General features: G+C 40.6%; 2 protein-coding genes and 1 long non-coding RNA gene across 3 annotated transcripts; 2 read left to right on the top strand and 1 right to left on the bottom strand.

The window, feature by feature from the left end:
- Positions 1-416: 416 nt before the first annotated feature.
- LOC117193769 lies at positions 417-2959 on the bottom strand. The gene is made up of 3 exons (XR_004474684.1): positions 2740-2959; positions 813-858; positions 417-745 (listed from the first exon to the last, which is right to left on the bottom strand). It is a non-coding gene; the product is annotated as an uncharacterized LOC117193769 (long non-coding RNA).
- An 804-nt stretch (positions 2960-3763) lies between these two features.
- On the top strand, positions 3764-6454 carry LOC117193444. The gene is made up of 5 exons (XM_033398196.1): positions 3764-4513; positions 4582-5158; positions 5221-5291; positions 5353-5642; positions 5701-6454. The coding sequence occupies exons 1-5, from the start codon at positions 3873-3875 to the stop codon at positions 5940-5942; spliced, it is 1821 nt and encodes a 606-aa protein (XP_033254087.1). The 5' UTR covers positions 3764-3872; the 3' UTR covers positions 5943-6454.
- LOC117193903 (putative gustatory receptor 58c) lies at positions 6095-25077 on the top strand. The gene is made up of 3 exons (XM_033398580.1): positions 6095-6110; positions 24273-24835; positions 24891-25077. Exons 1-3 carry the CDS (start codon positions 6095-6097, stop codon positions 25065-25067), a joined length of 756 nt encoding a protein of 251 aa, XP_033254471.1. The 3' UTR covers positions 25068-25077.
- The last annotated feature ends 3 nt before the right edge of the window (positions 25078-25080 follow it).

The raw sequence follows: 25080 nt of genomic DNA, 5'->3' as shown, positions 1-25080 counted from the left end.
CGGACAGACGGACAGATTGACAGACAGACATGGCTCGATCGACTCGGCGATTGATGCTGATCAAGAATATATATACTTTATGGGGTCGGAAACGATTCCTTCTGGACGTTACACACATCCACTTTTACCACAAATCTAATATACCCCAATACTCATTTTGAGTATAATAAGCGAATATTTTCGGGGGAGCAGCAGAGCATTCGCTTCGCCTTAAACAAACATCAAAATTGTAGTCCGGGCTATAAAAAATAATAAGCGCAAAAGTTGCACGCAGCCGGGACGCCCTGAAATATGCAATTATTGTATTTCAGAGTCTTATGGGAGCAAAAGTTTTCATCTTCAACATTTTTTTTTCGCGCTTTTGCGTGCGGCGAAAGTTTTGTACATTTAATCATAATTTTTGCTCACTTGCCTTGTTATTTTGATGATGTTGTTATTTTTGATGTTGTGCTTGTCCTGGTTCTTATTCCGCTTAATACTGGTTTCTCTCCCACACACATCACCCACACCACTTGTGTGGCTAGCGCTCGCGTGTCTGGTTTTTGGGCGCTAATCTACAGTGCTCTTCTCCTTTGCCGATGTCTTGGGTGAGTTTTCGGGGCAATACCTGTATGGAGAACCTTACGGAACTCTTTTCTTTTTCAGTTTATATTGGCGGCCTGGTGGTGTTCTTTCTGGGCTGCAGTGCTTTGAGCTTCTCTGAGATCATATATTACTTCACGGCTCGATTTGTGCGGCGCATGTTCTTCAATTGATGGAAAAGTACACGAATTAGTTGCTATAATTAACAAATAAAAGAACTTTTGACTCACCTTTAAACCGAATAAACTTTTTTTCGTAGTCCCATCAAACGTAAATCTATTTATAAATAAAAGAAACGTAAGGTTTAGTATCGAATGCTGATCGATGGGCAATAAACGGCTGATCAGCCTGTCTCCCTCACTTGTGGGGGGTACTACTACTATTAAAAGTGTGTGTGAGGGGTGGGGAGGGGTGTGGCAAATATAAACCCAGGCGCGCCTCTAATCAATAACAAAATAAAATTGTTGCAAAGTTGGCAAAAATCATACCGAAAAACTTTCACTCCCCTCCCTAGAAGAACCTTCATTGTCCGTCTCCGTTTCGTCGCTGGCATTTCAATGAATCGTTTACTCTAGCTAGGATGGCGGATGGGGGGGGGACAGACAGACATCTACGACGACAAATTGCCTTCGTCCCGTTGTTGCTTTTTGTATTTTTGCCAACCTTGTCGATTTCTATTAGGGTCGTGTCTCTCACTCTCTGCCTATCTCTCTCCTTCTCCGCATTCAAATGAACTCTTGGCTTGTGCCCATATGTACACATGTGTTGGTGTGTTTAATATTTGCTGTTCGTTTATGCCAAATAATTTGTAGCCCTATTTTACTTCAGCATTTGTGTGGAAATATGTGTGTTTATACTGATTTTTCTGATCGACTGCTTGCTGTTACTGACTTTTCCCCTTCCAATTGAATGGTGGATCTCTCTTCTCACTCTTCTTCCGATTGCACGCAAGTATAGCTGACCTCTTCTAACACTCTTGCTTCTTATCTAAGCAAGCGAAATCACCACGCTTTCGTTGCTAATTGGAAAAAAATTAACACTGCAGCGTTTCGAAGTCGAAATACACAAATACATTTCTGCCTGTTTGCTTATTACACCCATACATCCACACACTTACCGTTTGCACAACTGAATGAACTGTAACTCTCATGAATTTATTCCTCCTTCTCTTCTATTCTTTTTGTTTTGTATTATTTTTCTTATTGTCATGTCATCAATAAATGAGTGGAGAAATGAGTAAGAATTGGTCGAATAACTGGGTCAGTGGCTGGCTGTAAGGACCAAAGGGTGAGGGGAGGAGATGGAAGCAGCAAAAGCACAAAGTGAGGGTGACTGAGGTGGCTGCTAGAATCTGCAAAGTCAATGCTAACTCGTACAGTGATGTTCCCCCCTTTCCACACCCCCGCCGCAAATCAATGTTTCATCCCCTTTCAAAACACAATAGAAATGTAGATTTCAATTTCTTTTCACACATTTTGTATGCAAAACCACAATCGCTCTTCCTTTTCCCCCGCCACACAATATAACCTCAAAGGAATTGTCAGCCTCCAGAAGTGTAATCTTTGCACCTTTTCAATAGCAGGGCAGACAATATGATGGCTTCAAACCACGTGAGAATTGCCCGCAAACGCCCCTCTCGCCGACGCACACGTTGCATTTATTCAGGAATAAACGGGACAGCGTTGTGCATTGAGGTTAGGGCGAGGGCACGCAAAAGACTTTGAAGTCGGGAGAGAACCCAAAGGGCTGCCCTTTAGCCATTATTTCATCGCATAAATTTGGGAATTATACATTAATTTCTGTACCGTTTGTCTTGGAATTTTGACCTTTTTTTTCGTCATACCTACAGCTTAAACACATTTTGATAACAGTTAATAAAAAAAATTCCCCCAACTTATGCCTTTACTCATATTTTCCATGTTGAAGTCAAACTTACATATGTGCCTTTTTACATTTTGCAAACAATTAATAGACATACTGTATATTGTTGAAGATTGCAAAAGAGACGGGGAGATGGGCGAGTGTGAAAAAGCGATAATGTGGCCATTGGGGAGCCGGCCATGTGCACGCGTCGGCCCTTCATTGTTCCGTAATCGCTTATTAGAGTGGATTTGAGGGTATTCTTATGTTAATATCAATATATGGATTGTATATTACCTGTACAATGTTTGGCATTGGTTTTTTATATGCTTTATATCTCTTTTTTTCAATTAAATCACACTCGGGCTTGCAAATTCCGACTTGCACTTTCGCGATCTTTTCACTAACTACGGAAGCGACATCTGGCGCTTTTTAACAAAGCTATTACAGGTGCATTGAATTGCACACATTCTTCCATAATCGCATATTCCACTGCAAATATAACGCATTATTGCTTTAATGTTAATAAAGGGATTATATATTACCGCCCCAGTGTACTTTTACTTTTTATAATACAATCTTCTCACTTTTTTTAGCCGCTTAAGTTTAGCGGCCACTGCAGTGAGGCGACATCTGGCTCATTTTCGACTGAGCAACGGTGTGATGTGAGCAGGTGTGGGAGAACGAAATTGCATTTTAAGTGTAATTTTGTGTACATTTCATTAAATAAATAATATATTAGCTCTAAAATATGTTTTATACGCTATTTTTCACTTTATCTATCGTTAACCAGTCTTCAGCTTGAAATTCGCGCACTTCGATCTTGCACTCAAGCGACATCTGTCGCAACCAGCACGCAGCTCTGGTATTTTAATACTCAAAACGCGTTAGGGTGCAAAGGCAGAATTCCACCGTTAATTTACAAAACAAAATTAAATTGCGTATTGTTACGAACTTAAATAAACTGAATCCAACTGCACTTCTAGAATGGAACCGCATCATTAACATGTTTATTGCATAACCATGATTATTGCACAGGCTCGGAAATTCGTTGTTTACAAGTAGGATATCAAAAACGAGGAATATGGTTTACATTCCTCGACGGAGAACGATTAACCAAGGGGTTATTCTAATATTCCACCGAAGATAATGAAAATTTAATAATTTTAGCGCAGTTCAGGTAAAAGATATCGTGGTTTTTTAAAGTTCAGAGGAAAGATGGCATGGTCTACAAGAAGAATTTACAATCAGTTGTTCAACTGTTTAAATAGAGGGGGCTTAAGTGGGCCGATAAGTGGTTATCGATAACATATAAAACAAAAACAGCAACAACAACAAAAACAACGGTGGACATTGGTAGAAATTTCCGTAAAAACGAAATAAAAATAGATATAGCATCGACCGCCGCAAAAACGACTGCACTGCACACAATGCACAAAGGTGCGCCACCCTGGCAATTCGCTGCCACGGTGGAGGCTAACACAACAGATAAGCAGACGCAGCAGCAGCAGAAGGAGGAAGCATCCGAAAAACTGATAAGATTCGCCATGACCCCAACCGCCGCAGTAGCTGCAGCAGCCGCATCGCCCCCAACCCTGTGCTGGCTGCTCCTCTTGCTGCTGTGCAGCCTGCCACTTCCCCTGCCCGTGGCAGAGGCCAGTCACATAAGCGGCGACTTCCTGACGGCGGACTTTTTCCAGTTTCTCGTGAAGTTTGGTTTCAACAAGGCCGATCCCCCGACGCGACGCATTGCCTATGGCTATATCTACGGTAATGTCACATCCCCGGAGAACTACACGGCCCCCGTGACCCTGGTGGTGCTGGACAAGTCCACATTTCTGGACTTTTACGGGAACCGCAGTCATCGGAGCAGGGAGGCGGCGTGTTCCATGATGTTCTCGCGGTTGCAGAGTATTGCCTATGATCCCAAGTGCAATCCCCAGGGAAAGCGCGACTTCCTCAGGCATGTGCCCTGTCCCAGGTGGCAGCTGTGCAGCGACGAGGATGCCCCGGCGAATGTGATTCCAGGACATCAGTTTACGTACGTGATCAACCTGGAGGCGGAGCCGCGGTAAGTTTGAGTTCCTTTGGAGCTCGAAAACTCCTCCAATCAGTGTGGTGATTCGTCCTGTTTTGTAGCTTCTGGTATATGGCCCTGGTGGCCTGCTACCAGAACCAGAGCACCTGCCAGTGGCACGCACACGTGAGCCTGCCGCGGATCAGCAACCGGAGCAGCGGACTGCTCCACACACTGCACTATGATATCCATTTGATGAATGTGCATCCGAACAACTCGGCAGCACATCCGCTCACCTTTCAGTACTCCTACGACCAGCAGACCCCCCTGGAGATGTACCTAATCTTCCTGCTCGTCTACATTGTGCTCCTGCCCATGCAGATCTATGCGGTGCGGCGTCAAAAGCATCCCGTCACGAAGCTCTTTACGCTGAGTCTGCTCAGCGAATTCGTCAGCCTGGCACTGATCACGGCCCATCTGATCCACTATGCAGCGAATGGAGTGGGCCAGCCACGGCTGCAGGCGGCGGGCGATGTGCTGGACATACTCAGTCGGACCACCTTCATGCTGATCCTCCTGCTGCTGGCCAAGGGATGGGCGGTGACCCGGCAGCAGATCAGTCGCACTGGCTGGATCATCCTAATGTCCATCTGGGTGCCATACTGTGCGTTCCATGTGTTCCTCTACATCTGGGATCGGGTGAGACTTCCATAACGTCTGTACAATATATGGATCTTTATATTTTTGTATCCCCCTTTCAGACGGAGGTTGACATTGTATCGGATATCGATGAATACCAGACCTGGCCCGGCTGGATTGTCCTGATCCTGCGGTAATCCTTTAGACATCCTTCTCCATGAATCTCTCTTCTGAAAATCTCTGATACCTTGCAGCACCTCCTTTATGATGTGGTTCCTGTATGAACTGCGGAACACCATGAAATACGAGCATTCCACGAAGAAATTGGATTTCCTTTTGCATTTGGGTGCCTCCAGCCTAGTGTGGTTCATCTACCTGCCCATTGTGGCCATTGTGGCATTGCAGATCAGCCCCATGTGGCGCTACAAGCTGCTCCAGGGCATTACAAACTCGGCCGACTGTCTGGCCTACTGTGTGATGACGGGTCTGCTGTGGCCCCATCGGGCGGGGCAATATCTCCTGCTCGCAGGCACCAAATATGCAGGTGAGTCCTTGGATGCCCTGCCAATCCGTAGAGATCTTGATTCGCTCCTATACTGTAGGCATGGATGAGCTGGATGAATTCAATGAGGCTCCTCATATTGTCCGCGAACGCGAGCGTCGTAGGAATCCCCCGCCCGATTATATCTCGATTGGAACGAGCAGTGGGAGCCGTGGCATGGTGCTGTCTACGAGCATTCCCCATTCGCTAAACGGCGATGCCTGCAACGATCTGCTCGAGGCAGAGGATTTGGATGCCGAACTACTCACCGATCTGAACAAGAATAGCCATATTGTGGCATAGAATGCTACAGATCTGATCCCCCCTCCCCGCTTCCCCCACACAGATACAGAGTTCGAACAGAAAACGGGTTAATTACTAGAATTTTAGTAGAGAATTGTGCCAAATCACGCTACACTAGACATATAGTATATATGTAGCATTACATTGAATCGATGTATATTCCACATAGTCTGTAGACCTACAACGAAGATAGAAGAGCGGGAAAGATAGAAAGTGCAGAAAGCAGAAAGGAGCCGCAGAAATACAAATCCAGAAGGATGCCACAAAGATGAAAGTGCAACAGATTGCAGCAAAGATTGTTGTGTGATTTTATATTAATATGCTTGAATTTATTATTAGTTTTTGTTCTCTCGATCTAAGCCAACGATTAACGACTAGTTTACGCATAGGACAACGATACGACTACGCTTCTGCATCAATCATTTCGTTGTGGTTCAAGTACATCGCATAAGCTTACATTTTTAATGAAATAAAATAGATATACAGGTCTTAAATAGATCTTGATTTAGATATACATATAGTTAAATATCCGCAACTCGATTTTAAGTTTTTTAAAAAAGACTTTTATTTTACAACTTAAATATCTTTATGTCACAAGATTTAAATGAATTCCCCGACTTGACTTTGGGTCTGCTTGTCTCAAACGGAACTGATCTCTCTGCTGCTGGCTAGTTTCCATGAGCCCTTCTCTTGGAAATCCCGACTCTGGCTTCGGGCGTTGCTTTCCTCGGCTGCATCTTCGTGTCGGTGGCGTACGTGCCTGGATCGATATTTGGGGATGCGTCGGCTTTGATGAAAGGCATCCACTGCTGGCGATCGGTGTTGCATTACATGACGGAGCTAGGAATGTGATACTCCTTGGTTTTATGTCTAGCTTTGATTGGTCCTCATGAGTGGCGTGATTCTAAAGAATCGATTTCTCGAGAGTGGCGTGATTCTAATGTTGATGAAGCAATGTGGTCCATTGTTTATATTATGGGGGGCCCTAGCTTGGAGTATGGGAAGAAACAGTTATTGATTCTTGAGTGGGGTCCTGTTACTTGTGTGGATGGGGTGGGTGAATTGTACATAAACATAATGTGTATGGGATGTGGGGAATTATGGATATGTCAACGTTTGTTATTAGCCTGTCCCTAGGCGATTACCCTCGGGTATAGTGACGGGGTGTCAAGTGCGGTGGCTGAGGTTGGTTCCTCTTCTGCTTCTATTATAGGGTTAATACATTTAACCGTGACTCTTTTAGAAGTTTTCTTAAATTTAACAGCTACATAACTTAGTAGTACTAATATAATTATGATAAATGAAATTAGTAGACTTATTATACCCGATACTCAAAATGAGTATTGGAAATTTGTGGTAAAAGTGGATGTGTGTAACGTCCAGAAGGAATCGTTTCCGACCCCATAAAGTATATATATTCTTGATCAGCATCAATAGCCGAGTCGATTGAGCCATGTCTGTCTGTCCGTCTGTCCGTCCGTCCGTCTGTCCGTCTGTCCGTCCCTATTAGCGCCTAGTGCTCAAAGACTATAAGAGCTAGAGCAACGATGTTTTGGATCCAGACTTCTGTGATATGTCACTGCTACAAAAATATTTCAAAACTTCGACCCGCCCACTTCCACCCCCACAAAGGACGAAAATCTGTGGCATCCACAATTTTAAAGATACGAGAAAACCAAAAACGCAGAAAAACGTGGAGAATGACCATATCTTTTAGACTGCAGAATTTGAACAAGATCGTATTATTATTATAGCCAGCATCAAGAAAACAATTTCATTTTTTCTCGCCCTGTCTCTCTCTAACACACACGTAGCATAGCCGGCTTTGCTTAGAGTAAAACATTAGCGCCTAGATCTCAGAGACTACAAAAGCTAGAGCAACCAAATTTGGTATCCACACTCCTAATATATCGGACCGAGACGAGTTTGTTTCAAAATTTCGCCACACCCCCTTCCGCCCCCGCAAAGGACGAAAATCTGGGGATATTCAAAAATCTCAGAGACTATTAAGGCTAGAGTAACCAAATTTGGTATCCGCACTCTTGTTAGATCTCACTTTAAAACGTATATCTCAAAATTTCGCCCCACCCCCTTCCGCCCCCACAAAGAACGAAAATCTGTTGCATCCACAATATTGAGGATACGAGAAAACTAAAAACGCAGAATCATAGATAATGATCATAATATTTATCAGATTGCTGAATTTGGATCAGATAAGATCATTTTTATAGCCAAAAGGAACAAATCAATTTGCACTGGCTACGCAGCCCCCGACGTCACGATCAGACTGATTTTCTGTCTCTCTCGCACGCACTCTTTGTCGTGTCGTTCAAATTAGCGGCGTCTGCCGGAGTGGCTCTCTCTCCTACTGACTTAGTATCGGGTATAACTGTAGAGTTGCGGTGTCCGCTGCAACTCACAACGTTCCCCCTCGTTTGTAATAGGTTACTATATTTGGTGTATTGCATAATTATTTCATTAGTTTGGACATACGACAGTGGTTTTATTTTAGTTGTGTTGTTGTTGACATAAACATTCTGGGCAAAATCTAACATTGTGTTTGATATTGTAAATTCATTTAATTGGATTGAACAGTTGTAGATTTTTATAATGGTATTTCCTTCCGCTATGATTTCTTGGTTTACACAATTCTGGTTTAGCGTTGTTTTTGGAAGATTCCATGTGATTAGTATATTGGGTTCAATAAAGTTTATTTGAAAGTTTTGAAAAGTTTTGGAATATGGACATTTAGTGGGAATTTGCATTAAAATTCCTTTTATACAATTGTCATTGGTTTTCAATCTAGTTTCTTTAACAAATACTTCTTCATTTTTTATGTAGTACTTGTCGTATGTCATATCTGTTAACATGTTATTTAATTCGTCTGGATACGGAACGATTTTATAGATTGGTACTTTTGTAATGTCTTTGGGAATGTTGGAAATTATTAGAATTTCGTTGGTATCGGATTTTAGCCATGTGGAGGTTTTTATATTTAGTATTTTCTCAGAATTTATTTGTTCCAGATAGTCTTGTTTTAATAATTTTGGATTAAATATACCGAGCCTAGTTAATTGCATACCTAGTTCTATATCTTCGATATATTCTGTGAAATGTTGTAGATTGAATATCAAAATTTCTATTTGTTGATTCCTGTCTTTTTCTTCATTTAGTTTGTTTATAACGTTTATTCCGCTATTAACTGCATCTATTACCAAATTTAGTTCATTCATTTGAATGCTATGGCTGGCTAAATTTTCTACTTTTTGTTCCAAATCGACTTTATCTTCCTGATCTAGTGTTCCAAAGAGATATTTGTAGGCTGTTCCTACTATATTGATTATGCCTCTTTTATTTCTTTTGGTTATTTTTAGCCCGTTCATTTCTCTTTGCAATTTGTCTACTAGATATTTTATTTGGATTATGTCCTGGAATTATTATATTTGCTTCTATTAGATTTCTTCTTTTTCTTGAATTTTGATTTATAATGAGCTATTTTCCTACCCCTATTCTTTTCTTCATAATGTTTTTCGTCTACCTGTCTAATTTCGCCCGTCCTTTTGAAAGGATTTGTTACCTTAGACTTAACTAGAGGTGATAGTTTATAGCGGGTATCTACTTCATACTCTATACGCTTTTTATTTAATTGAGTGATTTTATTCACTTTATTTAGTTGGGTGTCATAATCAGGTGAGCCTGCATAAATGAATATATCAGCTGGTGTCCTATTTGTGGTATTATGTTTGGTTTTATGATTATAAGTATAACGAATTAATTCAAACTTCGTGAATCTATCTTCTGGGTTATCCTCGCTAGATATTATTCTTAATTTTTCATTTACTGTTTTATGAAATCTTTCTACGTCAGATATTCCATTTTTGCTGGAAGTGATCTCTATTTTGACGTTTTCCGCATTCAGCCATGCTTGCAATGCTGTGCACATAAAAGCTGAATCTTTATCGGCTTTGATTTCAATTGGTTTGCCCATCTCGTTAAAAACTTTCATGATGGCTCTTTTTGCTTCTAACCAGTCACGACTTTTTACTTCTACAAGAGTGGCAAACTTCGAGTATACGTCAATACATGATAGGAACTGTTGGTTACCAACCATATAGAAATCTATGACGTATTTCTCTCTGATGTTCAGTATTTCCGGTGTAGTTTCGAATGCCAACTTCGTATTTCTATGCTCTGTTTTGGCAATATTACAAGTAGGACATTCGTTTATGATGTTTTGGATTAGTTTTTGATAATCCGGGTAATAGTATTTTCCCCTAAACCAATTGACGGTGAAAATAACGAATTGTTTCCACCTTATCTTCATTGCCTTTTATTAGCTCAATTTGCCGATTGTAATAGTTAATTGGTCTTTCCGTGATAGCAATGTGATTTAGATTGTCTTCCTGTGCGCTATGTACAGTTGCACCAACGCTATTGGAAGCTTCCCCAAGGAGATTTTCATTAATCTTTACCCTTGATAAGGCATCAGCTACATGATTTTCTTTGCCTGGTAGATATTTCATTTTAAAATCAAACTCATTCAGTTTTATTTTCCACCTTTGTAATTTCATATTTGGCTCCTTGAGGTTGTTCAACCAAATCAAGGGTTTATGATCGCTTTGTATCTCGAATGTTCTACCGAACAGGTATGAACGGAAATACTTGGTTGCCCATATGATCGCTAATAATTCCTTTTCGATGGCTGAATAGTTTATTTCATGTTCATCTAGGGTTCTGCTAGCGTAGCAGATCGGTTTGTGTTCTTGTGACAAAACCGCTCCCAATGCTATGTTACTAGCGTCGGTTGTTACCGTGAACATTTTGTCAAAGTCTGGGAACGCAAGGATAGGGTCTGAGGTGATGAGTACTTTTAGTCTCTCAAATGCCTCGACGTACTTTTCTTCCTTGGGGTCTATGACAGCTCCTTTCTTTAGTTTGAGTATCATGGGTTTTGCTATGTTTGCAAAATTAGGAATGAATTTCCTGTAGAACCCGCACAGACCTAAGAATGACTTTATTTGTTTAGTCGTTTCTGGTATTGGAAATTTGACAATGGCAGAGATTTTGCCTGGATTTGGTACTATTCCTTCAGTAGTGACTACATGACCTAGGAATTCAGTTTCCTTTTTCATGAATTCACATTTATCCATTTGTAGCTTCAAGTTGGCGTCTCTCAACTTTCCAAATACTCTCCTTAGTGACAACAAGTGTTCTTCCAATGAAGTGGAAAATATAATGATGTCATCTAAGTATACAAAGCAATCTTTGAAGATTAACTCTTCTAGCAGATTGTTCATACATCTTTGGAAGGTAGCTGGGGCAGTGGTTAGCCCAAAGGGCATACGAGTGAACTCGTAATGTCCATGCTTAGTGGAGAACTCAGTTTTGGGGATTGAGCTAGGTTCCATGGGTATTTGATGGAAACCTTTTGCTAAATCGATTGTCGTAAAATACTGACATTTACCTAGTTTGTCTAGGATTTCATCCATTCGTGGAGTTGGGAATTTGTCCTTAACTGTTATTTAATTTAGACTTCTATAGTCTACTACCATTCGATATTTTTGCTTTCCTGAAGCATCTATCTTCTTCGGAATCATAGATATGGGGGAGCAGGAAGGAGAATTCGACTTTTGAATTATTCCCTGCCTGATCATATCTTTGATTTGCTGGTTTACCTCCTGATCATGTATCTGGGCATATTTGTATGGTCGTCTGTAGACCGGGTCTTCATGTTGAGTTTTGATCTCGTGCTTGATTGTACTTGTGAAAGTCAAATTGTCACCTTCTCTGTACTGCACATCCTTAAACTCATATAAGACCTTCTTTAACTCTTCCCTCTCTTCGTCGTTTAGGTGTTCCAATCTTAATTGATTACATTCCCTTAATTCACTGTCTAGAGCGGAAGCGAAGTATTGATCTCCCTCTGGAGATGGGTCAAGGCACTTAGGTGCGATCTTCTCTTCTTTTGTAGAGGGATCAGTGCACTTCTGTGCGGTCTTGCCGGCTTCAATAGCTTCTCCACTCTGAATGATTGGGTACGACCTAGCTCCTAGTGTTACAGTGTCATTTCTGTAATCGATGACGGCTTTACTTGCCATCAAGTATTCTCTTCCTAATAAAATATCATAATTTTCGGAAAAGTTATGTATGTAGAACTTTTGTTCGGACGGACATTTTTTGTTCGCATTCCTCATTATACTCTTAGTTAAACGGACAGGTCCATTGATGGTATGGACCGTAAGGTTATCGTCTTTTATCTCGGAATCTGTATAATTTTCTTTCATGATGTTGATCGATGATCCCGAGTCAGCGATACACCTTAATATTCTTTTATTAATGGTAATGTTTATATAGGGTCCTCCTCGGTGTCTTCCGAGGCGGCTTGATGAAAATTTACGTCCATCTTCGTTTGGCCCCTCTGGCTCTCCCTCCCTCTTTTAGTAGGTTGGTTGGGTCCACTCCCACTAGCTTGGTTTTGGGATATTTGCTGATTGAATGGATTCTGAGCCCTACCTTGATTCAAGGAATTTTTGAACTCATTGTATAATCCAGGATTTTGGGAATTTTGATTTTGATTTGTTCGATTAGTATGACCTGTTCCAGATGAACTCTGAGTTTGATTGTGATAGTTAGTAGTATTATAATTTGGATAATAGTTTCCAACATTTTTTCGATTTGATTGAGACGATTTCGATTGATCTTTATTTGTACCTGAATCTGTTGTACTAGCTTCGTACAATCCTTCTTCTTGTGCTGCCTTCTTAAGATTAGACAATGTGGTAATATCTTTTCTTGCTAAGGTCATGAACATTCTGTCAGGAAGTTTTCGAGTAATGACATCTTTAATTGTGTTGTTCAAAGCGTTTTTATAAATGACATTATTTTCTGGTATGTTTTCTAAGTTTAGCTTATTGTTTATTAATAATGCTTTTATCTCTAATTCTTCTATAAACTTACGAAGACTGCCGTTGAATCTGGTGGTGTATAGTTGTCGTAAGAGTTCTTCATATGGTGTGTGATTTTTGAACTCGTTGATCAGCGCCGTCTTCAGTTCGAGCCACGTGTTGGGTTGTATCATTTGCGATATGCGTTGTGCCTCTCCTGACAGTTGGATCTCGGTCGCTCCAAATAGGATCCTTTGTTGGCGAAGATCTTCAGTTGGATATAATCCGCATACATATTCGATTCGTTAGATAAATGAGCTTAGCTGTCCAGATGAACAGTCATAGGCAGGTATTTGTCTGATCGACAGCAGTGCCTGGTTCAATTGGATTTCGCTCAATGATAGTGGTGGTAACGCCATGTTGTTTGGTGTTGATTGGGTTTTGTTTTGTTTTCAGTAGTTTTTAACTTTATTTTGGTTCACTTGTAAGTTTTTTGATTTTGTATTCACTGTTTCACTGTTCTTGGTGGATCACTATCTCCGCTTACTTCAGTTCACTTAATTTTAGTTTTGCAAATCGTATGTGCTCGTAACACATAGGTTCTTTGGCGGATTTCACAATTTTATTAACGATTCCGGGATTACGTGATCATAGTAATTAGAAATTACACAAGCTGACCATTACCGAAATATAGGAGTTAATTTTAAACGAAATCCTACCGACTGCGCTAGTTAAATATCCGCAACTCAATTTTAAGTTTTTTAAAAAAGACTTTTATTTTACAACTTAAATATCTTTATGTCACAAGATTTAAATGAATTCCCCGACTTGACTTTGGGTCTGCTTGTCTCAAACGGAACTGATCTCTCTGCTGCTGGCTAGTTTCCATGAGCCCTTCTCTTGGAAATCCCGACTCTGGCTTCGGGCGTTGCTTTCCTCGGCTGCATCTTCGTGTCGGTGGCGTACGTGCCTGGATCGATATTTGGGGATGCGTCGGCTTTGATGAAAGGCATCCACTGCTGGCGATCGGTGTTGCATTACATGACGGAGCTAGGAATGTGATACTCCTTGGTTTTATGTCTAGCTTTGATTGGTCCTCATGAGTGGCGTGATTCTAAAGAATCGATTTCTCGAGAGTGGCGTGATTCTAATGTTGATAAAGCAATGTGGTCCATTGTTTATATTATGGGGGGCCCTAGCTTGGAGTATGGGAAGAAACAGTTATTGATTCTTGAGTGGGGTCCTGTTACTTGTGTGGATGGGGTGGATGAATTGTACATAAACATAATGTGTATGGGATGTGGGGAATTATGGATATGTCAATATATATATATAGTGACATATCTGTAGTCCATGCTCCGCATACCCTTGTCTATGTCTATTACCCTGCACCCACAATACTATAAACAATACGTCACCCTCAGCTTCGAACCCTCATAAACAATCTCACGCTCGAAATGGACCACGCGTAGCCGATTGCAGGCAATGTAAACAAACACCCTAAACTGGAAGTTGAACATAAAACAATAGATGCCGCACTAGAATCCAGCCGCACCAGAATCACGCCACTCTTCAGAGATCAATTACTAATCGATTCTCAAGAATCACACCATCCTAGCTGACCAATCAGAGGCCCTATTTTCAGCCACACCCAAGTAATGCAACACCGATCATACGCAGCGGAAGCCTTTCATCAAAAGCCGCCTTTCCCACATATCGATCGAGTCACGTACTCCATCTCCGAAGCCGAAGTCGAAGCCAACGCCTCCGAATCCAAATCCGAATCCCAAACCGAGCATCATAATATAAATAGTCTACATCTAAGAAGCCAACTCAGTTCTGTTCAAGACAAACGTCAATCGCGACACCGTCGGAGAATTCAACCAAAGTTAATTCCGTTCAAGACATCCGACCTCAGTCATCGTCGGGGAAATAACTAACCAATGTACGCTAAGTTTAAGTGAAAGAATAAAACCTTTTTTAAAACTTAAACTGAAGTGTCGCATATTTAACTGGCGCAGTCGGTAGGATCTCAGTTAAAAGTGAATCCTTTTTTTTAAGACGATCAATTGGCGTAGTGACAGTTACAGTGCGTAATAACCTACAGTGATCAGAGAAAAAGTAACGCTAATACTAAAGAGATCCGCCAAAGAATCTACACACGATTGAAACTCAATTAATATTAGAAAAAAATAAATAAATAAAAAGAAATCAACATGCCGCTAACAGAAATACACCTGAACCAAGCCTTGAAGTCAATCAGGCAAATTCCACCATACGACGGATGCCAAGAACGCCTAAGCTCGTTCATAAGCAGGATTGAGTACATCTCCGAATTGTACCCAACAGAAGACATCCGGCAACAATGCATCATGTACGGAGCCACTGAGGGTCAACTGTGCGGACGAGCACAACTTTTATCACAAAGCCTTCAACCCAACACCTGGACCGATCTAAAAGCAGCCCTAATCAGCAAATTCAACAACCACACTCCATACGAAACGCTGCTACAACAATTACACGACACCAAAATCAATGGGAATATTCGTAAGTTCGTAGAGGAACTAGAAATTAAGTCAAATGTTATAGTAAGTAAACTAAATCTGGAGACTAGCCCAGAAAATAAGATAATCTTTAAAAACGCTCTGGCAAATGCCACCAGACATACCATAGAAGATGCTCTACCCAATAAACTGTTCATCATTTTAGCAAAGAAAGACATTTCTACTATTTCTAATCTAGAAAAATCCGCTCAAGAGTTAGGAATCTACGAAAATTTCGTAACTGATAACAAGAATCACGAACTCTCAAGAAACGGAAATAACAATCGTAGGAATGTTGGAACTTATTACCCTCGCTATAGTAGTAACGATTATAACAATCAAAACCCAAGTACTTCCAGAAATAATCATGGATCGAATCGAAATTATTCAGGAAATATTGCCGTAAATAATAAAGGATTATTTAACGAATTTAGAAATTCCTTAAACCAGGGCAGAGTACAGAATCCCACTAACTATCAAATCAATCAGACTCAGGCAGGTAGCAGTGCACCAAATCAGCCAGTCAAACGATCTAGCGAAAGCCAAAGCGGACAAATGAAAATGGATGTAAATTTTCAGCAGAGTGCCTCAGAAGAAATCGAGGAAGACCATATATAGAAATAATCGTAAATAATAAAAAATTAAGAGGTATCGCGGACTCGGGATCGTCAATAAATATAATAAAAGAAAACTATACAGATTCCAAAGTCGATAGCGACAACCTCACCGTCCATACCATCAATGGACCCGTCCGTCTGACTCAGAGCATTACACGTAATGCAACCAAAAACTGTCCGACAAAACAAAAATTTTATATTCATAATTTTTCTGAAAATTATGACATACTCTTAGGCAGAGAATATTTGATGGCCAGCAAAGCCGTCATCGATTACCGAAATGAAACGGTAACGTTAGGAGAAAGGTCATACCCAATCATCCAAAGTGGAGAAGCAATTGCCGTCGGCAAGACCGCACACAAAGGTGTTAAGCCATCTTCAAAGGAAGATATAACTACACCTAAGTGCCTTGACCCATCTCCTGAAGGAGAGCAATACTTCGCTTCCGCATTAGAGAATGAATTAAGGGAATGCAACCAGCTAAGGTTGGAACATTTAAATGAAGAAGAAAAGGAGAAACTAAAGAAAGTTCTCTATGAATTTAAGGACGTGCAGTATAAAGAAGGTGACATTTTGACCTTCACTAGTACTACAAAGCACGAAATTAAAACCCATCACGAAGATCCTGTATATCGTCGACCATATAAATATGCTCAAATACACGATCAAGAAGTGACTCAACAAATCAAAGATATGATTAGACATGGAATCATTCGTAAGTCGAACTCTCCCTATTGTGCACCCATCGCTATGATACCAAAGAAAATAGATGCTTCAGGAAAGCAGAAATATCGTATGGTAGTAGATTATAGAAGTCTAAACGAGGTGACGATAAAGGATAAATTTCCTACACCCAGAATGGACGAAATACTAGATAAACTAGGTAGGTGCCAATATTTCACAACAATCGATTTAGCTAAGGGATTCCATCAAATTCCTATGGAACCTAGCTCAATCCCAAAAACAGCTTTCTCCACGAAGCATGGTCATTACGAGTTCACTCGTATGCCCTTTGGGCTAACCAATGCCCCCGCTACCTTCCAAAGATGTATGAACAATCTGCTAGAAGAGTTAATCTTCAAAGATTGCCTCGTATACTTAGACGACTTCATTATATAGTAACCACTAACGGCATAGTTCCTAATCCAAAGAAAATATCTGCCATAATAAACTTCCCAATACTCAATACAACCACAAAAATAAAATCATTCATAGGTTTATGTGGATTCTATAGGAAATTCATTCCCAACTTCGCTAATATAGCGAAACCTGTGACACTCAAATTAAAGAAACGAGCAGTCATAGACCCAACAGAGGAAAAATACGTCGAGGCCTTCGAAAAATTGAAAGTACTTATCACCTCAGACCCCATCCTCGCATTCCCAGATTTCAACAGAATGTTCACGGTAACAACCGATGCAAGTAACATTGCACTAGGAGCAGTGTTGTCGCTATGCAAGTAGAACCTTAAACGAACACGAAATCAATTATTCAGCAATAGAAAAGGAATTACTAGCTATAGTTTGGGCAACTAAGTATTTCAGATCATACCTGTTTGGTAGAACGTTTGAGATATTAAGTGATCACAAACCCAAATATGAAGCTACAACGATGGAAGATCAAATTAAATGAATTTGACTTCAAAATAAAATATTTACCCGGAAAGGAGAACCATGTAGCCGATGCGCTATCAAGAGTAAAGATTAACGAAAACCTACTCGGGGAAACCATTAATAGTGATTGTGCAACGGTCCATAGCGCGCAAGAAGATAATACAAATTATATTCCACTTACAGAGAGACCAATCAATTACTATAATAGGCAAATAGAACTGATTAAAGGTAATGAGGATAAGGTAGAAACATCCCACTATTTCCACAAGATACTGATAAAAATCACATATATAACGAAATGACAGAATAATTATCAAAATATATAATAAAGGAATATGTGTGTACCAAAAAGAGTGCACTATATTTCCATAACGAAGCGGACTTCCCACTGTTCCAAAGGGCATTCCTAGAGATAATCAGTCCAAATCACTTCACTAAACTGATTAAATCCAGTACCAAGCTCATAAATATTCCGAGCTACTCCGAATTCAAAGAACAAATATTGAAGAATCATAAAGAGCTACTTCCCCCAGGTATCGAAAAGACCACTAATTGGTTTAAAGGAAAATTCTACTACCCCGATTATCAAAAGTTAATCCAAAATATTATCAATGAATGTCCTACGTGCAACGTTGCTAAAACAGAGCATCGTAACACCAATCTAACCTTCGAAATCACCCCTGAAATACAAAATATCAGAGAAAAGTATGTCATGGATTTCTATTTGGTAGGCAATCAACAATTCCTATCATGCATTGATGTATAGTCTAAATTCGCTACCCTTGTAGAAGTTAAGAGTCGTGACTGGTTAGAAACCAAGAGAGCCATCATAAAAGTCTTTAACGAAATGGGCAAGCCACAGGGAATTAAAGCCGACAAAGATTCAGCCTTTATGTGCGCAGCATTGCAAGCATGGTTGAATGCGGAAAATGTGAAAATCGAAATCACTACCAGTAAAAACGGAGTTTCTGATGTAGAGCGGCTACATAAAACGATCAATGAAAAATTAAGAATCATTTCAAGCGAGGATAACATAGAAAACAAGCTCACAAAATTCGAGTTAATTCTATACACTTATAACCATAAAACGGTTCATAATACTACAAAAAGATCCCCAGCTGATATCTTCCTGTACGCCGGACTACCAGATTATAACACCCAACTGAATAAAGTTAGGAAGATCAATCATTTGAATAACGATAGAATCGACTTTGAAGTAGACACGCTACAAGAATGCACCCCTAGTTAAAACAAAAACGAGGGGGAACGTTGTGAGTTGCTGCGGACACCGCAACTCTACGGTTATACCCGATACTAAGTCAGTATGGCTCTCCTCCGGCAGACGCCGCTAATATTAAACGTCGACGACGTCGGGCGCTGCGTAGCCACTGCAAATTGATTTGTTCCTATTGGCTATAAAAATGATCTGATCTGATCCAGATTCAGCAATCTGATAGATATGGTCATTATCTATGATTCTGCGTTTTTAGTTTTCTCGAATGCGCAATATTGTGGATGCAACAGATTTTCGTCCTTTGTGTGGGCGGAAGGGGGTGGGGCGAAATTTCGAGATACACGTTTTATAGTAAGATCTAATAGGAGTGCGGATACCAAATTTGGTTACTCTAGCCTTAATAGTCTCTGAGATTTTTGAATCTGGGGATAGATTTCGTCCTTTGTGGGGGCGGAAGGGGTGTGGCGAAATTTTGAAACAAACTCGTCTCGGTCCGATATATTAGGAGTGTGGATACCAAATTTGGTTGCTCTAGCTTTTGTAGTATTATATTTTAATATTTTGAAATATTTATATTTATATTTATATCACAGAAGTCTGGATCCAAAACATCGTTGCTCTAGCTCTTATAGTCTTTGAGCACTAGGCGCTGAAGGGGACGGACAGACGGACAGACGGACGGACGGACAGACAGACAGGGCTCAATCGACTCGGCTATTGAGCTGATCAAGAATATATATACTTTATGGGGTCGGAAACGATTCCTTCTGGACGTTACACACATCCACTTTTACCACAAATCTAATAAACCCCAATACTCATTTTGATTATCGGGTATAACAACCAACCCGTTCAAAAGAACAGGGGAAATTAGGCAGGTAGACGAAAAGCACTTTGAAGAGAAAAATAGAGGGAGGAAAATCACCCACTATAAAACGAAATTCAAGAGAAAGAAAAAATTTAATAAAAGTAAATACGATAATTGCAGAGTACCCGAAGAGAGTACTGGGAATCCGGAGCTACAACATGATTAAGATTATAATCTTACTAATGTTCACCGTCCAACAGTCTACCGGACAGAATATAGAGATAGATCCCATCAACTCAAGGAATGGATATCTCATATTCAAAACAAATACCATTAACATACCCATTAATTATGAATACCATTATCTAACAATTAATATAACAAGAACAGATGAAACATATCAGAGTTTAATAGAACAGGCAACCCAATTTAATAACGAAATCCAAGTTCAATATTTAGTCGAGAAAATGCAACGTGAATTCAACGGCATAAAAATAGCCAAAATAAACAAAAGAGGCCTTATAAATGCAGTAGGCACAATATATAAATATCTATTTGGAACGTTAGATCAAGATTCCAAAGTCGAATTAGAAGGGAAAATAGACAATCTGGCTAGCCACAGTGTTCAAGCTAACGAATTAAACTTAGTAATTCAAGCAGTAAATTCTGGCATAGAAGTTGTCAATAAATTAAATGATAACGACAATGATAGAAATAAGCAACTAGAAATATTAATATTTAACCTTCAACATTTTACTGAGTACATAGAGGATATTGAATTAGGCATGCAGCTAACAAGATTAGGGATCTTTAATCCAAAATTATTGAGGCAGGATTACCTGAAACACATCGATTCAGAGAAATTATTAAATATCAAAACATCTACCTGGTTGAAATCAGACACTAACGAAATACTAATAATTTCCAACATCCCACGAGAGATCAGAAATATTCCTATACTTAAACGAGGGGAACGTTGTGAGTTGCAGCGGACACCGCAACTCTACAGTTATACCCGATACTAAGTCAGTATGGCTCTCCTCCGGCAGACGCCGCTAATATTGAACGACACGACAAAGAGTGCGTGCGAGAGAGACAGAAAATCAGTCGGAGCGTGACGTCGGGGGCTGCGTAGCCAGTGCAAATTGATTTGTTCCTTTTGGCTATAAAAATTATCTGATCTGATCCAGATTCAGCAATCTGATAGATATGATCATTATCTATGATTCTGCGTTTTTAGTTTTCTCGTATCCTCAATATTGTGGATGAAACAGATTTTCGTCCTTTGTGGGGGCGGAAGGGGGTGGGGCGAAATTTTGAGATATACGTTTTATAGTAAGATCTAACAGGAGTGCGGATACCAAATTTGGTTACTCTAGCCTTAATAGTCTCTGAGATTTGTGAATATCCCCAGGCTTTCATCCTTTGCGGGGGCGGAAGGGGGTGTGGCGAAATTTTGAAACAAACTCGTCTCGGTCCGATATATAAGGAGTGTGGATACCAAATTTGGTTGCTCTAGCTTTTATAGTCTCTGAGATCTAGGCGCTAATGTTTTACTCTAAGCAAAGCCGGCTATGCTACGTGTGTGTAGGGCGAGAAAAAATGAAATTGTTTTCTTGATGCTGGCTATAATTATAATACGATCTTATTCAAATTCTGCAGTCTAAAAGATATGGTCATTCTCTACGATTCTGCGTTTTTGGTTTTCTCGTATCTTTAAAATTGTGGATGCCACAGATTTTCGTCCTTTGTGGGGGCGGAAGTGGGCGGGGCGAAGTTTTGAAATATTTTTGTAGCAGTGACATATCACAGAAGTCTGGATCCAAAACATCGTTGCTCTAGCTCTTATAGTCTTTGAGCACTAGGCGCTAATAGGGACGGACAGACGGACACACGCACAGACGGACAGACGGACAGACGGACGGACGGACAGACGGATAGACGGACAGACAGACATGGCTCAATCGACTCGGCTATTGATGCTGATCAAGAATATATATACATTATGGGGTCGGAAACGATTCCTTCTGGACGTTACACACATCCACTTTTACCACAAATCTAATATACCCCAATACTCATTTTGAGTATCGGGTATAAAAATACATAATTGCAGTGTACAGTTAAATGAATACTTAATATCCAACTCCATACCAGAATTTGCACAAAGCATATACATCAACAATAACGTAACAAAAACGAGGGGGAACGTTGTGAGTTGCTGCGGACACCGCAACTCTACGGTTATACCCGATACTAAGTCAGTATGGCTCTCTTCCGGCAGACGCCGCTAATATTAAACGACACGACAAAGAGTGCGTGCGAGAGAGACAGAAAATCAGTCTGAGCGTGACGTCGGGCGCTGCGTAGCCACTGCAAATTGATTTGTTCCTATTGGCTATAAAAATGATCTGATCTGATCCAGATTCAGCAATCTGATAGATATGGTCATTATCTATGATTCTGCGTTTTTAGTTTTCTCGAATGTGCAATATTGTGGATGCAACAGATTTTCGTCCTTTGTGTGGGCGGAAGGGGGTGGGGCGAAATTTTGAGATACACGTTTTATAGTAAGATCTAATAGGAGTGCGGATACCAAATTTGGTTACTCTAGCCTTAATAGTCTCTGAGATTTTTGAATATCCCCAGATTTCGTCCTTTGTGGGGGCGGAAGGGGGTGTGGCGAAATTTTGAAACAAACTCGTCTCGGTCCGATATATTAGGAGTGTGGATACCAAATTTGGTTGCTCTAGCTTTTGTAGTCTCTGAGATCTGATCTGATCCAGATTCAGCAATCTGATAGATATGGTCATTATCTATGATTCTGTGTTTTTAGTTTTCTCGAATGTGCAATATTGTGGATGCAACAGATTTTCGTCCTTTGCGGGGGCGGAAGGGGGTGGGGCGAAATTTTGAAACAAACTCGTCTCGGTCCGATATATTAGGAGTGTGGATACCAAATTTGGTTGCTCTAGCTTTTGTAGTCTCTGAGATCTAGGCGCTAATGTTTTACTCTAAGCAAAGCCGCCTATGCTACGTGTGTGTTAGAGAGAGACAGGGCGAGAAAAAATGAAATTGTTTTCTTGATGCTGGCTATAATAATAATACGATCCAATTCAGATTCCGCAGTCTTAAAGATATGGTCATTCTCTACAATTCTACGTTTTTGGTTTTCTCATATCTTTAAAATTGTGGATGCCACAGATTTTCGTCCTTTGTGGGGGCGGAAGTGGGCGGGGCGAAGTTTTGAAATATTTTTGTAGCAGTGACATATCACAGAAGTCTGGATCCAAAACATCGTTGCTCTAGCTCTTATAGTCTTTGAGCACTAGGCGCTGAAGGGGACGGACAGACGGACAGACGGACGGACGGACAGACGGACAGACAGACAGGGTTCAATCGACTCGGCTATTGATGCTGATCAAGATTATATATACTTTATGGGGTCGGAAACGATTCCTTCTGGACGTTACACACATCCACTTTTACCACAAATCTAATATACCCCAATACTCATTTTGAGTATCGGGTATAATTAAACCACTGTCTTATTTGCAAACCAAAGAAATCGTAATAGAAAATACGCGATTAAATAATGTATTACATGTAAGCTTAATACTACTATTTGTCATAATCATAATAGGATTAAGCTACAAATTGTTTAATCTAAGTAAAAGCAATAAACCTAAAACCGACCCGCACATGGAAACATCCTTAGACGAAGACGAGGAATCCCCAGCAGGCACAGTTTAAGACGCACCTGAACTATATCCAAGGATAATCGCCTGAGGACAGGCTTAAATCTAACAATGAGGGAGTGACATATCTATAGTCCATGCTCCGCATACCCTTGTCTATGTATATTACCCTGCACCCACAATACTATAAACAATACGACACCCTCAGCTTCGAACCCCCATAAACAATCTCACGCTCGAAATGGACCACGCGTAGCCGATTGCAGGCAATGTAAACAAACACCCTAAACTGGAAGTTGAACATAAAACAATAGATGCCGCACTAGAATCCAGCCGCACCAGAATCACGCCACTCTTCAGAGATCAATTACTAATAGATTCTCAAGAATCACACCATCCTCGCTGACCAATCAGAGGCCCTATTCTCAGCCACCCCCAAGTAATGCAACACCGATCATACGCAGCGGAAGCCTTTCATCAAAAGCCGCCTTTCCCACATATCGATCGAGTCACGTACTCCATCTCCGAAGCCGAAGTCGAAGCCAACGCCTCCGAATCCAAATCCGAATCCCAAACCGAGCATCATAATATAAATAGTCTACATCTAAGAAGCCAAACGTCAATCGCGACACCGTCGGAGAATTCAACCAAAGTTAATTCCGTTCAAGACATCAGACCTCAGTCATCGTCGGGGAAATAACTAACCAATGTACGCTAAGTTTAAGTGAAAGAATAAAACCTTTTTTAAAACTTAAACTGAAGTGTCGCATATTTAACTATATATATATATAGAAGAGATTGCCAGATGTTCGTTGAAGCATTCAATCATTAACAGGAGGTATTTTGATAAGAACAAAAAAAACCCACTCAGACAAACAACTAACTGAAATACGTGTACACTGCGAAAGATAGTGAAATAAATGAATGAATAAGTGAATAACTTGGCCGCGGTGGGGTATGCCCTGATCATGGAGCTGATGGTGACCTATTTGGACGTCACGGTGTACATGCTCCATGTGTCTGGCAATTGGTTGATCTCGAGCATGACGGAACGGCTCCAGGAAATGATTGATGATGTGGAGGTCTTGCCAAAGCGTTTTGATCGTCCTCGAGATATGGGCCTAAGGCAAATCCTGTCCGCCTGGCTTTTACTTTGGCATCGATGCCAGCATCTGGATGATCTTCTCAGGCAACTCCGGGATAACTTTCAGTGGCAGATTCTGTTCAATCTGGGCACCACTTATATTTTCAGCATTGCCACCGTCTTTCGCCTGTGGATTTACATAGACTATTCCAAGGATTTCAACTTGTGGACGTGCCTCATCATGCTCTTTGTGTTCCTCGCCCACCATTCCGAGGTCATGATGCAGTTTTCCATCTTTCATACGAATAGTTCCAAGTGGCGGAAGCTCCAAGAGCAGCTGCAACATCTCTGGTTTCTGAATCAGTCACAGAATGGCGCTGGTCTTACTGCGGAAGTTGTTCTCTCCAGGAAGGTATGTGGGAATAACTCTGTGAAATGATAATCGATTATTGAATCCATATTTTTAGTTGGAGTTTGCCATTCTTTACCTCAATCGGAAGCTCCAACTGCGGCCGCAACGCGTGCGACACCTTCACATTGTGGGCCTCTTCGACCTGAGTCGTGCCTCCGGCCATGCGATGACCTCTTCTGTATTTAGCAATGCCCTGGTCCTTTGTCATATCGCCTATAAGATATATGGATGATTAATACACTATT

The sequence above is a fragment of the Drosophila miranda genome (assembly GCF_003369915.1).
Source record: "Drosophila miranda strain MSH22 chromosome Y unlocalized genomic scaffold, D.miranda_PacBio2.1 Contig_Y2_pilon, whole genome shotgun sequence".
Lineage (NCBI taxonomy): Eukaryota > Metazoa > Arthropoda > Insecta > Diptera > Drosophilidae > Drosophila > Drosophila miranda.
The sequence above is the reverse complement of the archived record's forward strand: the minus strand, read 5'-3'. Positions and strand labels throughout refer to the sequence as shown.